The 14,913-nt window shown below is 51.3% G+C and overlaps 4 protein-coding genes across 4 annotated transcripts; 3 read left to right on the top strand and 1 right to left on the bottom strand.

Moving 5' to 3' along the window:
* Positions 1-398: 398 nt before the first annotated feature.
* J4E78_004063 (uncharacterized protein) lies at positions 399-1,743 on the top strand (the record flags this gene model as incomplete). The annotated part of the gene is made up of 4 exons (XM_049364695.1): positions 399-432; positions 551-664; positions 726-1,396; positions 1,450-1,743. The coding sequence occupies 4 exons, from the start codon at positions 399-401 to the stop codon at positions 1,741-1,743; spliced, it is 1,113 nt and encodes a 370-aa protein (XP_049223773.1).
* Positions 1,744-5,492: 3,749 nt separating this feature from the next.
* On the top strand, positions 5,493-8,033 carry J4E78_004062 (uncharacterized protein; the record flags this gene model as incomplete). Its single annotated transcript, XM_049364694.1, has 2 exons — positions 5,493-5,530; positions 5,579-8,033. 2 exons carry the CDS (start codon positions 5,493-5,495, stop codon positions 8,031-8,033), a joined length of 2,493 nt encoding a protein of 830 aa, XP_049223772.1.
* Positions 8,034-8,889: 856 nt separating this feature from the next.
* J4E78_004061 (uncharacterized protein) lies at positions 8,890-9,972 on the bottom strand (the record flags this gene model as incomplete). The annotated part of the gene is made up of 2 exons (XM_049364693.1): positions 8,890-9,701; positions 9,753-9,972. 2 exons carry the CDS (start codon positions 9,970-9,972, stop codon positions 8,890-8,892), a joined length of 1,032 nt encoding a protein of 343 aa, XP_049223771.1.
* A 1,820-nt stretch (positions 9,973-11,792) lies between these two features.
* Positions 11,793-14,331, top strand: J4E78_004060 (uncharacterized protein; the record flags this gene model as incomplete). The annotated part of the gene is made up of 2 exons (XM_049364692.1): positions 11,793-12,026; positions 12,076-14,331. 2 exons carry the CDS (start codon positions 11,793-11,795, stop codon positions 14,329-14,331), a joined length of 2,490 nt encoding a protein of 829 aa, XP_049223770.1.
* Positions 14,332-14,913: the final 582 nt, after the last annotated feature.

Genomic DNA, 14,913 nt, shown 5'->3' with positions numbered 1-14,913 from the left:
TTAGACTGCAAGAGCGGGGCGCGTCAAGGAAGACCACGAGGAACGGCAGGCGCGCGTCGTCAGGTGGAGCGCGCCAGCTCATTGCTAGATACGTCGATTCGATACGATCCCTGTGCTACGAATTCAGGTTTCTAATTTTGATCCCAAGCGCATGATACACGGCATCAGAGTTTGTGATGGTCGGGATATGGCATTGTGGTTGAAGCTTCTCGAACCTTCCCTGTGTTCGCTCCGCGTCAGGGCTCGACGTCACCGCTAGCGTCGTTTGACAAGTGGAGAGACATCCAGAGCTCGAGTGATAAATGCGACCCAACCTCATAAGCTGCCCCCAAAGAAGCTTACAAACACTACTTGCGCATACACGAGATACCCTTCTTTTCTGATTACCGGACTTCAAAATGGTCAAGGAGTCCAAGCTCTACGATTCATTAGGTACGTTTGCCTCGGATGTGCCCCTCCACCGCCTTGCCGTACCAGGACGCGGCATGCCCGGGCCCGGGGTGGTCGAGGTCTCGGGTAGATACATGAACTATTGCTGACTGAGTTCTAGGCATATCAGAAACCGCGACGCAAGATGAGATCAAGAAAGCATACCGCAAGGCCGCGCTGAAGTGGCACCCCGACAAGAACAAGGACAACCCGCAAGCTGCTGAGAAGTTCAAAGGTATGTACACTGCATTCCTAGCTCATATAGTCTGTGAATGATGTGCTAACAATACGTCTAGAATGCTCACAAGCCTACGAGATCCTCTCCGACCCCGAGAAGCGCAAAACGTACGACCAATACGGTCTCGAATTCATACTACGCGGCGGCGTACCACACCCTGAAGATGCTGGAGGTGCTGGAGGTAACCCGTTCGCGGGTGCAGGAGGCGGTGGAGGCTTCCCCTTCGCATCGTCGGGTGGCATGCCCGGCGGCACACGCTCGTTCCACTTCTCGACGGGCGGCGGCGGGAACGGCTTCAACTTCTCCAACGCCGACGATATCTTTGGCGAGTTCATGCGCAATAGCGGCGCCGGTGGTGATGACTTTGATTTCGGCGGCTTTGGCATGGGCGGTATGCCTGGCGGAATGGGTGGTGGTATGGGCGGTGGCGGCGGCGGAGGTGGAAAAGGCGGCCGATTCCGCGGCGGACGACGAGCACCAGAGCCTGAAGTCACAGTTGTGGAGAAGCCGCTTGCGGTGAGCTTGGAGGAGCTGTACAACGGCACCACCAAGAAGCTCAAGATCAAGCGCAAGACATACGACCAGAGTACCGGCAAGCAAAGCACACAAGACCGGATTCTGGAGGTGCCCATCAAGAAGGGGCTGAAGGCCGGCAGCAAGATCAAGTTCTCGGACGTCGGCGACCAGGTGGAGGGTGGAACACAAGATCTGCACTTCATCGTCTCTGAGGTAAGTCTTTCCATTCCCAATTCACGCAAAAATCGATACTAATGACACCACAGAAACCCCACGCAATGTTCACCCGCGAAGGCGACGACGTCAAACACACGATCGAAATTGACCTCAAAGAAGCCCTCACCGGCTGGCGCCGAACCGTCCAAACCATCGACGGCAAACAACTCAGCGTCGGCAGCGGCGGTCCCACCGGTCCCACCTGGACAGAACGATACCCCAACCTCGGCATGCCCAAGTCCAAGAAACCCTCAGATCGCGGCGACTTCATCGTCGGCGTAAAGATCAAGTTCCCCACGAGCTTGACAAGCGCACAAAAGGAGAAGCTGAAGGAGATACTGTAGTTGGACTGAGGGGAGAAGGAACACCTGCTCCTGCGCATTCAAAAATGTGTGGCAGGGTATGGGTGTCGGACGGAACTTTGATTCTCGTATATCATTTGCATTTCTTTTATCACTATTTTTACGCCTATATATGCTCGACATGAGCCACACGAAGGCGTCGGTGGAGTTCTGATATGTTTATTGTTCGTTTGGAAGGGGTGGAGGGAATGGAAGGCCAGCGCGGTGGAATGCTGGTAAAGATGATTGGGGACGACATATATGAAGTAACGCGTCTATGATAGACGAATCAATGAACTAGTATACCGTGCGAGGAACTGTTTGCCCTTGTGTGATCATGGCATTGTTGAGGACTACGAACGCTCCTTCCTCGGTGACAAAGAGAGCGATGGATGGCTGGCGCGTTTTAGCGCGTACAGCTACCGCGTCCCCTTCTCATCCATCCTACAGTCACCATCATTCTCTCCAGATCTTCATCGTTCAATCGGCGGATACAAACAACCGCTCCCGACGCGATCATCGGCATCGGAACCTGCAGCCAGCATGTGCCACGGGACTACATCATCGCCCGTGCCGCGAGGGTGCATGTTGCCCCGCCTCTTGGCGGCCTCCTGGCTGCTACCCTCCTGAGCGCGATGGGATGTGCGTCCTTTAAACTACCTCTGCAGTCTTTTGCTATTCTGTATACTTCTTGCCCTTTGTTGTTTCGTCGCCATGGATAACCAGGTTCCGGAAACGGAATCCATGGATCTGGTGGAGGAGAGTACGGCTTGTCTGGAGTCCACAATCCTTGCGCCTTCAGTCACCGAAGACAGAAACAAGAAAGAAAGCCACGAGCCTTGTGGTACAAGATTCTTGTTCACTCAGTATCGTGCGCTTGATGATGAGGATACTGATGCGATAACCAAAACAACTGTTCCAAAACTTCGGTTAGGGATAGCTGCTGCCTGCCAGAGTTGCAGGATTGTACTAGATGCTCTTACTTCCTACAGTAATGAATGGATACCAATCGATAGTATCGTAGACATTGAAGTGGCATCTGCTGACTGGGTAATACGAGTCCGTTACAGACCCGTCCCAAATGCAGGTGAGAAGTCCGGCCAGTCAAGGGTCCGCAAAGTAAAGCTGGACTTGTTTTGTTTGCAAGGTATGTAATCCATCAACCTAGCTACTTCCTTTTAAGAGATTGGGATGGTCACTGGTATTCGATCGTCAATGCCTTTATCGTACAATGGCACCGCAATCGGTGGGGTTTCGCGAGTGGATGATCGGCATGACACAGAGGCACAAGATATGTATTGAGCGTGTGGAGTCTAAGTTCCTTGCAGGTCAGAAACCACGGATCATTCACAACGTCACGCACGAAGTACTTCCCGTTCGTGCCAGGAATCTGCCATCAGGAGACACGTCTTCCGACCGAGCGCTCCAGACACTGTACAATTGGATCGAGACCTGTGTTGATAATCACGAGGACTGTACTGGACGCAAGGTCGCCCAGCTCCCGAAACGAGTCCTCGAAATAGACGGCAGACACGTCTATCTTCGCGAAAATATTGACACGCCAGCCATCTACGCTTGTCTGAGCCATTGCTGGGGGCCAACAGGTCCTACGATGAGGCTAGACAAGGCGTCTTGGACTCGTCTGACGATAGGCATAGTTATCGACGAGCTACCTAAAACCTTTGCAGACTCCGCGCGCTTGTGTGCAAGGCTTGATATTCGCTTCATATGGATTGACGCCTGCTGTGAGTTACTATGTTCTGTAGCCAAGATGTAGGTGGCTAAAGGCTGGGCAATCTAGGCATTATGCAAGACGACAAAGATGATTGGGAGGAAGCAGCAGCAACGATGGGCAAAATTTATGAGGAAGCTCATCTGACCATTGCAGCAACATGGGCCAGCAACAGCGACTCTGGTCTGTTCGCCTCAGATCGGGAACGGTACAAAGCTCGAAAACTAAAAGATCTCGAACTTTACGTACAAGAGCGCCTTGATCGATTCGCCACGTCGTCAAAGGCCTACCCGCTTTTGACCAGGGCTTGGGTGTACCAAGAGCGGTTCTTATCGACACGAATGGTCCACTTCGGCAAAGATCAGGTAAGCTATCAGTACTCGCTTCCTTCGGAGATCTACAATACTTAGCTCGCGGAACAGCACTGGGGGGTGCTAGAGGCGAATAGGCACGTCAATTTAGAGACGGGTCACATTCTGCTTTTTTTCGCAAATGATACAAAAACGGGTCTAATCAACTCTTCAGATCTATTGGCAATGTCGCACTCTGTTCGTGACAGAAAGTGGGTTATCCAATCGCAAACTCCTCCGAGAAATAAAAGGTACCGCAGATGCGAACAGGTACAACTTTCCCGGATTTGATAAAGATCCAGCCATACGCTGGCGGGCGATTGTAAACACGTATTCTGAGTTGGATTTGACATATGAAACTGATCGGCTACCCGCCATTGGTGCTGTAGTCGAAAGAGAAATGCGATTCCGAAAAGATGATACCTATATTGCTGGTATGTGGGTAAGTAGTCTTCTTACTGATCTCCTCTGGAAAACCGATCGTAACCCGGAAAGAGGGCTGCCGCGTCTTTCGAACTCCAACCCAACGTGGTCATGGTCATCTTCAAGAGGCGGTGTTAATTGGGATGGGGGAGTCGTCGTGCCATCTCTCACGCTAGTTGATGTATCCTTTACCCGCCTTGGGCCCGCTCATATTGGCGAAGTCATGAATGCTAGTATCACTTTGGAGGGTCCTACGTACACGACTCGGCTAAGAAGCATATACCAACCAGGAACAGATGTAGTTTCGCCTCGCATGGACATCATATCTTCTCCATGTGAGAACGTCGAAGTTGCTGTTTCGCTGCACATACCGGTGGACTTCGACTGGACCAGCGGCGACCGGCCTGTCACGATCGGGGACACGTTTCTCGCTATGCAAATCAATGTTCTTACGCAATATAACTACTCCTATTCTTCAGGGCTTATTCTGCGAGAGGTCGGCGATGGCAACTACGAGAGAATGGGAATCATCAGTATCGAGCCAGCAATCGAGCCAGCATTTACAGTTGAAGGGTCCGGAAAGGAACGCACCAGGATACTCATTAAGTTCATTGAGACACTACCCATTCGACAGGTCAAGATCATCTGAAGAGAAGGTAACAGGCTGCATACCTGCTTGGGTCAGCAAAATCTCCATGCTTCTCGAGCATCAACGACACTTTTTCACTTGAACCAAAGTCATGCGAGACCCTTGACACTCACCACCAACATGCCTTATCTGGTTATTACGCGCACCTGGAAGCGCGCGTATACCTTCATTCATTCATGTTTGAGGATATGCATCCTGAGCGCTATCGATGGGCCGAATTTCCTCGTGGAAAGGCCGCATCTTCAGCACTCGTATAAGGTTTTGCAGGTTGCATATCACTCTAGATATTCTGGAAAGTTCCCTTCTTTTGCCAGCTAGCTGTTATCTCGAAGATCGTCATGTCCAATCATGAGCAAGTTCGACATGATGCTGAAATGGTGCACTCAGTCAGCAAGTTTGCTCTCACCTGCTGATCGGGCTTGCGACCATGATTACGACGATACTGCAACGAAGCCACCTTCACCTGTACTTGCAAGACCCTGTGGATTCTCGCTCACCTCGACTATCGCCTTTCGCGTCCGTTATTACCTTTAGTCCACCTTTCGCATCCTAAAACTTCTACCCTACCTCTTGCGACCTACCAAAAGCAATCGCAAATATGGTTGAGCCAGCGGCCTTGCCGCGCAATTTAGCGTAGTAAGTTCATCGAAAGGGTTCATTGGCCTGACTAACCAGGTTTGACAGTATCGACACCGCGAAGTTGGACAAGCATGTGAAGAAACTCCATGACGCGGACACCTTCACGCCGGTTATGATCGCACAGTCGCAATCGCACGCCTCCGCTCTCGCCGAGAACATCTGCTCTGATTACAAGCTTCTCAACGACACTATGATTCGACACGAACCATTGATTAGGAAGAGATGGAGCAAGAAGTCGGTCGCTCAAAGGAGTGAGATTCTGCGAGCTGCCTGCCCAACAATCGCTATGGAGCACCAACCGGACTTCGCCTGGCGACACCAAAATATGCTATTTGAAGAAGGCACTGGTCCGAAGCCCAAGGAACACGTCGACGTAATGCTTTGGCCATTCATCAACCTGGAGGATCTTACGAAGCCGAAGTCCTTGCTCATCTACCTGAACTCGAGGGCCCGCAATCTACCATGGACCTTTGCGACGGGTGAGGTTGCTTTCTCTCAGTATGGCGTCCTATGTTCCAGTTGTAAGCCGCGTGAGATGTTGGCGACTGTACACTTCATGCCCAATACCGACCCTATAGTATATGGCCAAGTTCGGAGAGTCCATGGCTGCTGTGGTCAAGTCGACGGGGAGATGATTCATTGCGATCTCATTCAAGGCTTGCAGATGTTGAAAATGCAGCAGCGTATCATGAGATTTCTGGTTTCGTGTTGCCGATACATCTTGCACGACATGACGGAGGAGGAGATGCTGTCTGGACCAGTCTTGGAAGAGCCGCCAGTCTCAGAAATCCTCTTGCCAGTGGATGGCAGTCATGTCAATCTCGCCGACACCATCGCGATAGCGCCCTATATCAAGCGAGGGGATCTGGAACTTGCCAGACTTCGAGGCTACGTCAACGCGATGTACAGCGAAGCTAAGGATCATGTACTGTCTCTACGAGAAGATCCCTCCTATCTTGCGGACACAATTATCGACAATTCGGAACACAGCCGTGAGCTTATTCCGGATGCATGTGGTCAAATCGATCAATCTGTTGACACTCCAGAGTTCCTTATGGGTGTCACAAGTCACATAATCTCACAGTCATACCAGAGGCTGATAATGTGGTCCGAAGTCTCGGCAAGACTAGATCAGCTTTGCCTGCACGCCCAGAACGGTACCGCTACCAAGAATCAGCTACAGAGTGTCCTTGATCTGGAGGCGCTACTTGAGCGCGCCCGAAGTTGCCTCTTGGGAGGCGTCACTAGTACCAGTATGGCGTCACCCACGATGCGGAACTACTATGAACGCATAGTTTCTGGATCAGGAGATGGTCCATATACACAGATCGCCATCGCAGGAGGAGACACACCTCCAACGGAGGGCGAAGCATGGATGCTGAGCGTGTTTCATCGTCTGCTGGCTTTCAGTCAAAACGACTCTCGGAAGAACATTAATGGCTTTGCAGAGATGTCTGGGAGTGAGAAAATCAACGTTGACATTGATCTACACGCCACATTGGACCGTCTAGACACTCTCTCACGCAAACATCAAAGCGCGCGCGCTATGCTTACAGCTCCTTTGTCGTCTCTTATCAGCCAGCTGTCCATTGTCGAAGAGTGCCTTCATCAGATTGACTTATGGAAGAAGTCCTCGGAAATCTGGATGTTACTTTGCACATCCGGTATGAAAGCCGCAGAGTCGAACAAGGGAGACTTCTCGATAAATTGGGCTTATTACATCTATGCCTATAACGTACCCGCCTATTTGGTCAACCCAGCGCGAGGAAAGCTACGCTATCCCATCGATAAGCCGCGAAACGCTCAGAGCGTGAAGACGATGCGAGACTCGGAGTCAAATCTTGACAAGTTCTGGAGTTGTATCGACTCTTTCTATGAACGCAGGACGGGTGTTGCGCAAGATGAAGTGGTACGTCGATGCCTCCTGGAAGGAGGTGAGATGCGCCGAACTGCTCCGTGGACTGGCCCAAGCGTTCCCAAAGAGTGCTTCAAAAGCATCGAGTACAAAGCCATCAGCAACTACGACCACGATGTTGCACTGCAGATTACCGGAACCTTCGATAAGCCGGTCACACGAGGTAGTGCCAAGCGAAAGAAGCGCTACCATGCTCCTCTAGATACCGAGCCAGCGACTCAAGTTCACGACATCGGTCATCCAAGCCCAGAGATGAAGCCCGAGAGAATCTACTGCGTCGACAAGCGCGCTCACAAGGTGTTTAAGACCCTCTTCCATGTCCCTCTTTCAGATCTTGGAGAGACACCGAAAGCGATCAAGTGGGACGACTTCAAGCGCGCTATGATTCGAGCCGGCTTCTCTGCGGAAAAACTCCAAGGCTCAGCCTGGCAGTTTACTCCTAGTGTTTCTACGGATGTCGCTCGTGGCATCCAGTTTCATGAGCCACATCCCGATAGCAGAATCCCCTACATTATGGCGCGGCGTTTTGGCAGGAGGCTTCAGAGAGTATATGGCTGGCATGGTGGTGTGTTCAAGTTGGCTTGAGCGAGAAAAGAAGCTGGGAACGGAGAAGATGGCCGATTTTGGGATGCAGATCGTGCGACACATCTACACACACGTGCAGGGGTGCTTTGCTTATCTTTGCGGTGACTTTTTCCTTCTTTCTACTTGGTCTGTCCGTTCCAAAGAAGTTTTGGTTCTGCATGCACGGCCACGTTTCTCAACGTTCGAGTCTCAGACTCATACGCCGCGAAAAATGCGCACAGGTTATCTAAAGTTCATCATCACATTTATGGCGAGGTTCAGCATCGGACCACCAAAACACAGCAAATCTAAAGTTTCATTATAGCCTCCATCTTATGTGAAAAGCTTTAGCATGAGTCTACTGGAACATGTCCCCCTCAAACTGTGCGTGACCTTTCAATAATCACATGCCCGCCGTACCTCCTTTCATAGCACCACCAACTCTTTGGATACACCGCGATTTCATGCGCACCAATCGCCATGTTTTCCAGACAAAGCTCTTCGACATCCTGCTTCAGCTATGCATCGTTCGTGTTCTCACTGAGCAGTCTTAGGATACGGATTTGTCGGACTGGAGCTTCACCAAGCTTGCTCAAATCGAGGACGTAACTCGCCGCCCAGAGAATGAGCTTGGCCGTGGTATGATGACCTGACAATGCCAAAGAAGCGTTGCTAAGGTCGAAGGTGTGAAACACACTGTGGACTGCTCCAGTCGCGCATGGGTATAGGTGATACCTTTGCTGAGAGCAGATGCAGCGCGTGTCAATGCTCACCGGACCAGGAGCCTTCTATACGTGACTGCCGCAAGTTCCAAGCCGTATCCCTCACGTCCATCAACCTCCATTGTCCACTCGACCAAAAGATGCCTATCGCACTATCATCCCAGTCTCCCAGGATACATTGCGTCTATGGACATGACGCTGCACCTAGCGCTTTTGATGTCTTGTCTCTTCGCCATAGTGAGAGCGACCGGCGAAACAAATGATGTGGCTTCCCTTGACAAGCGCCATTCTAGTGGCACATTGCGCTGCAAGCTCTCCACCTCTGACACCTGACTAGACGTTGGTTTTCGGACGTCGACCCGGCGCTCCAAATCCGACGGGTGCGTTACGACCGAGCGACTAGAATGCGCACGATCTTGGATGACACGCACGATTTGACTGAGTACTGCGAACTCGATCTTTAGCTTGAAGCTGTAAACAAGTGATTTGAAGGTCGTTTGTATCATGTAGAGATTCAAGAACTCCGTCGTAAGCAACGCGATATCCAGTATCAGCAGGAGTATGCTCATTGCGACGAGCTGCCACATCCACTTCCTGGCCTTTCCGTTGAGGATGACGCGCATTAGCTTGCGGGTTTCCCATAGGTAGATGCAGGATATCGAGATCTCCTGGATGGTGAAGAGAGTCATTTGTATTTTCTCCATGACCATGTAACCGCGGATGTATCGCTCGGGGTGATTGGTGAATAATCGTAGATTCAGGACGACGGTCGGCACGCAAAGGCATACTGCTGAAACGACGATGACCCAAAAGATGAATCGCAGTAGCCTGAGGTTCGGCGATATCAGGTGTATGCGCGAGTACAGAACCATGGATTGTCCGGGTACCATCAATATCCATCCGATTGTAAGGAGAGTGTTGTAAATTCGAGGGTCATGCGCAACGCTGTTTTGTTTCATCCACGCCCCTGGAGACTCAGTTAGCCATCACTTCTGCAACTCTGGAAGCTTATGCCTACCTGTAGCATACGGCACAATGCTGAGTGTGTTAACTATCAAACTCCAGAAGTATAGACCAGTGTACCGTCTGAATACGACGAAGATGAGGATGATGAGCTCAATCGAGTTGTACCACGCGATGGCTGTGAATGCTGTCATTGCCCGAGGAAGAACGCGATTGGTGCCGAACACGTCGAAGTTGGCGCCGGTGATGCCATTGGCATTGGTGACGTTCACCATCTTGTCGAGATTGCTATGTAACCGGACTTGAAGCTTTGACTGAGCGTTCCACACACTACATTATACCTCGTAGATGATAAGCCCCGACATCTCCACTGACCGCACGGAGTGTGTTATTGAAGCCACCGGCGCAAGGTAAGCATGTGTAAGCATCGTTGGATCTGGTCTAGCGTTACCGCATACCGCTATTTTTGTCTTACGTGTTGGCCATGTATGGCTGCCAACACCAGATAGATCAGATAAGGTGCGCAAATCGATATTGTGTATCGGAGTACTAAATCGTGAAGATACCGTGCTATGCTGGCTGACACATCGACGTGGCTGCTGCGTGGAGATGGAAGCGAGCACTTGCCAGCCTATGCGGCAGCCCGAAACGCTATGTTTAGCCTCTGAACACCTTTCTACACCGGAAGTCCGATTCCAAAGCTCGACGTTAGACAAATCATTTGAATACTATACTTCAGAGGTTGGAGGGTTTACGAAGCGATACTGATAATCAACGTGGGGTGGGGAAAAGGATGCTGCAGTGAAGCAGGCAAGACGCGATGGCCAAAGAGTCTGCGAAATTCGCGAACAGTACGAGTGTCTTCGCGCAGAAGCGCGTTTGGTCGTTCATTGGCGTCGTAGGTCGATGTGCATCGCGCTGAACGGTGGGATGAGGGTCGCGTCGCGTCGCGCGTCATGGGCGGGCGGACACAAGATTACTCAGACATGACGTATGTAATACTCCTTCCATAACGAAACTTCAACGCGTCTCTCCAGCCTCCCCATCCCAATCATCTTTTCACGCGACGACGTCATCTCCAGGTCCTACAATTTCTTGTCGCTTCCCCATCTTGAGAAAGTCCGAATGATCGAGTTGACATAAGCGAAGTCACAATGGGTCGCACGCGTCGTCTCTTAGCACGCATTGTCCGGCAGCGGGAGAGGAAGGGCACGATGCCGATGGATCACTGTTGAGAGTCTAAGCCCAGATATCTTCATAGAAGTGCTTGAAATTCTAGCTGCCTGGCCACAATTATCCCTAGGCCACCCATACGCAGGTTTGTGAGCGGAGAAGTTTCTAACAGTCCCGTCCATCTTTACATATTATCAGTCTCATTCCATGTCATCTACGGATCGTGTCTTCAAAGTCTATCGCACCTTCTTTCGTATTCCAGCGCGTCGGTAATCAGATCAAGAATAGTAGCATATTTTCTACCATCCTATGAGCTACCAATCGACGTCTTCACTATCTCTACTACAAGCTTATCCTTCGGTCACCTCAGGGCTGCCTGGAAAGGGCAAAGACGCGATCCTCGAGCGCTTTTTCGCCTGTAAGGTGCGCGGTATATCCCAAGGCTTGACGTCAGAGACGAGTGTCTGTATCTTTCCCTTCCTCTTTCACTTTCTTGAAGCTACCGCTTTTATGGCCGCTTGTGTATGGTGACTTGCTATTGTCGATGACAAGTCATAGCTTCGTGTCTCGCACTTCTTAGAATTTCTACGAGGTCTATCTCTGATTGGACGTTGCTGGATCTTTACGCCTGGAATATTCTATTTGGGTAGATCACGTTCGCACGTTTTGCTATTATGACGCATTCACCTGGACCAAGTCACGCAAAGATTTACTGGCTCAATGAAGGTCGGTACTCAGTCGCTGCAGTCCTACAGATCCCTGTCGCACGCAATATCTTGGCCAAAGCGTCGCTCTCACGACCTTCTAGTCACAATACCCCGCTCAGTCGCATCACACCGCGAGTCTGACCTACTTTCTTGCAATACTACACACATTTCTTCTGTCAGACACCTCTTTTCCTGTCGACCTGTATCTTCTTGCAATGGCTACCACCAACTCTGCCCCCGTCTTCTCATCTGACAGCCCCTTGTCCCCTCATTTGGTTGAGTATCTGGGGGCCATGGAGGAACGCATTGTTTCCCGTCTACTCGCCGCGCTCCGCCCGATGTACGAGGCTGGCGCGCTGGAACAGATGCTCGCTAAGATGATACCGGTCGTCGTTGCTTCAGTTCAGGAAGCGATGAGCGCCGCGCAACCACCGACGGACAACAACACCGTGAGAATTGCACCGTTTGATGTGCGATCACTAGACTAACGCGAAATAGACCTCCACGCAGACTCCTCGTGAGTCCCTTGGCAAGCAGACACGTTCCCGCTCTGCCGCTATCACACCGCGACACTCCAAGCAGTACAAGGACGTCACCCAGAACCCAAAGTGCACGTTCGAAGAACTGTGTACCGCCTTCGAAGTTTTGAAGCCTCACCAAACCTTTGACGAGTACTATCTGGACGTCGCGAGCAAGAAGCCGCTTCCGTCACTTTCGAAAGCTGAAGAGCACATACTTCTCCATGCACCCCGCGTCGTATCCGTTCTCGATTACGCCAGTAACATTCCTCTACCCGACATCACCAGCGACGAGGAATTCTCCGACGATTCGTCTGACAATTCGTCCGACGATGTGTCTCTATTCTCGTCGGTCAGCAGCTGTAGCACATTCACCACGGAGGCGCCAATGTCTCCTGAGTTTGACCAAGCCATTGAAAGAGTAGAAGACTCCACCGAACTACACGACGTTGTCGGTGACGACAAGAGCACTCCTGCTGAAGTCAAAGCACCTATTGATGCAGTCTCGGCAGAGCCATCAACCACCATCGAGTCTACAAGGGCCCCCCAGAGTAACGACGGCGCGACAGATCCGCCCGTTACCGAATACAACAACGAGGACGGCAACGATAACAACGGCACCGTCCACGTTGCCGCCTCCAGTGTACATGAGAACCAGCCAAACACTCATGACCAGACACACTCGACAGATTCCACAGACCGCGATGTCAGTACTAGCGAGCTGTTGATCGTCCTTGGGTCAGCATCGCAAACCGAAGCGATGGAAGTCTGCATCCCAGAACCTACTCATTCTCGTCCGGTCGACTCTCAAAACATGCGGGCAGAGTTAAGCCAGACCATGGACGGGATAGAGTCACCGCCAGCTCCTCGCGATATCTCCAGCGTGGTACAAGACGATATGGACGATGTCCAAGTCACTAGCCGCGTGGATACCGAGGAGCAGAACATGGTCGACGCGCCCCCGCCTGAGAGCACTACTGAATCGCGAGCGAGATCCAGGGTCCAGGCAAACACAAGCAATCATTGGTCGAATGGCATGGTCAATTACCTGCTAGAACTGATTCCTGATCTTCACCACGTTCTCAAACAAGCACTACCACAGATGGTGCAGGAGAAGGAGAAGAGCCGAATTCGGGACGAGATATTCGACTATATCGGCAAAGCAGAGTCTGCGAGAGGGCTGGCCAATGACCTCGACTTCGCCATGAAGAACAGTCTGATGACTAATGCAGAATACCACAGGGTGAAAGAGTATGCACAAAATGCTGCTAAGAGCAAGCATATTGGCTCCTCCCAGACTGCTGCCAATAGTACTGCGCAGTCAGCTAGTCTCTCTGCCCCTCCAGAGACTTCGATCAAAGACCAGTTCATCGGGCTGCTGATCGAAGCACGCAGAAAGATGATGAACAAGAACGAGCAAAACAAACTCAATTCTGCCTCAGACATGTTTGAAGGCCAGTTCAACATCTCATTTGAGAAATCATCAGACATCGAAGTCATGATAGATTATCTCACCAAACAACCCCGATTCCAAGCTTGCGACAGCAATGGCAAGCCGATGATAGACGTCGAAAAGACTGTCGAAATCATACAAGCTCTCGTAGAAGACGTGAGCCCTCGTGGTAGCGAAGAGATTGTCTGGAGGTGTATGGAAGCTTTGGCCGCTCAGGATCTGAAGGCTGAGAATGAAGCCCTCTCTGATAAGATCAGCTGCGCTATTCGCCAGGAACATCTTCAGGTACTCTTCGAACGTATCGCAGAAAGAAATTTCGGGTTGTGCATCGCGAAGAACATTCAAGGTGGCCTGACCTGGGACGAGATGAAGGATCTTGCGAAGAAGGAGGAGCGCCACTACTTTGAGCTCCACCGCCACAATCGGTCGAGGCGGAACAACCTACCAACCTACCTGGAACATATGGATAATAAGAGGAAGTATTGGGGCCACAGGGACAACATGAGAAATGAGATCACTCGTCGAAGGGCCGCCCAGAACCAGGCTATAGGCCAACCCCCTGCCACAGATCCCGTTGGTGGGGTAGAAACAGCGGGTTCCTTTCAGGGAAAGCGCAGCATTGCTGACATCCCGCACGACGACAACGAGCAAGCTCAAAAGCGGATGCGAGAAGAGCCCGCCGAGCCCAATGAAGAGCAGGAGCGTACTGCGACGAGGAAGAGAGATGCACGAGGCCCTGCTGACTCTGAGAGCAGCGAGCGCGTAAAACGGAGTCGCGACTGAGTTGTTGGAATTAAGGCTGTATTGCAGGACGGATCTCCTTTATTCTAGTCGGCGTTTTGTTTTGTTTTGGACTTATTTTCGCGGAACTCATGAGGTCGGGTGTCTTCGGGCGAGGAGCACCTTTTTGGTCAGCTTTGTCTTTGTGCTTTTGGTGTTTGCGTTCAATTAGAGATACCCTAGCGAATGGAGATTGGAAATGGCCACAATGACGTATTGTGATGCATTGCGAAAGCTACCTTAACTTCTACTTCTATCCATGATGTCCGAGATACCGCTTGTAACCTTCACGTTCCCCTCCAGACTACATGAAGTGTTCTAGCGACTCTCATTATGCTTCGTCACATGCCCGTTGCGCGACGCCTTTACCTGGATTTGATTCACCGGCGTCGCCATCCGCTCCTACGAAACTCGGTTCAATCTCATATCAGTTCTAGTCTCCTTTCGCAATGTCGGCTACAGTCCTCGGAGTGCGGGAGCAATCAAGTCAGGAATACTTGCGCTCCAGGACCCCCTAGAGCTCAACCAACAATCCCTGACATGGCAAAGGATAAGTTCCTCGTTTGTGTGCGGATCAGCCAGTTC

The sequence above is a fragment of the Alternaria triticimaculans genome (assembly GCF_023758025.1).
Source record: "Alternaria triticimaculans strain BMP 0046 chromosome Unknown scaffold_4, whole genome shotgun sequence".
In the NCBI taxonomy this organism is placed as follows: Eukaryota; Fungi; Ascomycota; class Dothideomycetes; order Pleosporales; family Pleosporaceae; genus Alternaria; species Alternaria triticimaculans.
This window is presented reverse-complemented; position numbering and strand designations above follow the sequence as displayed.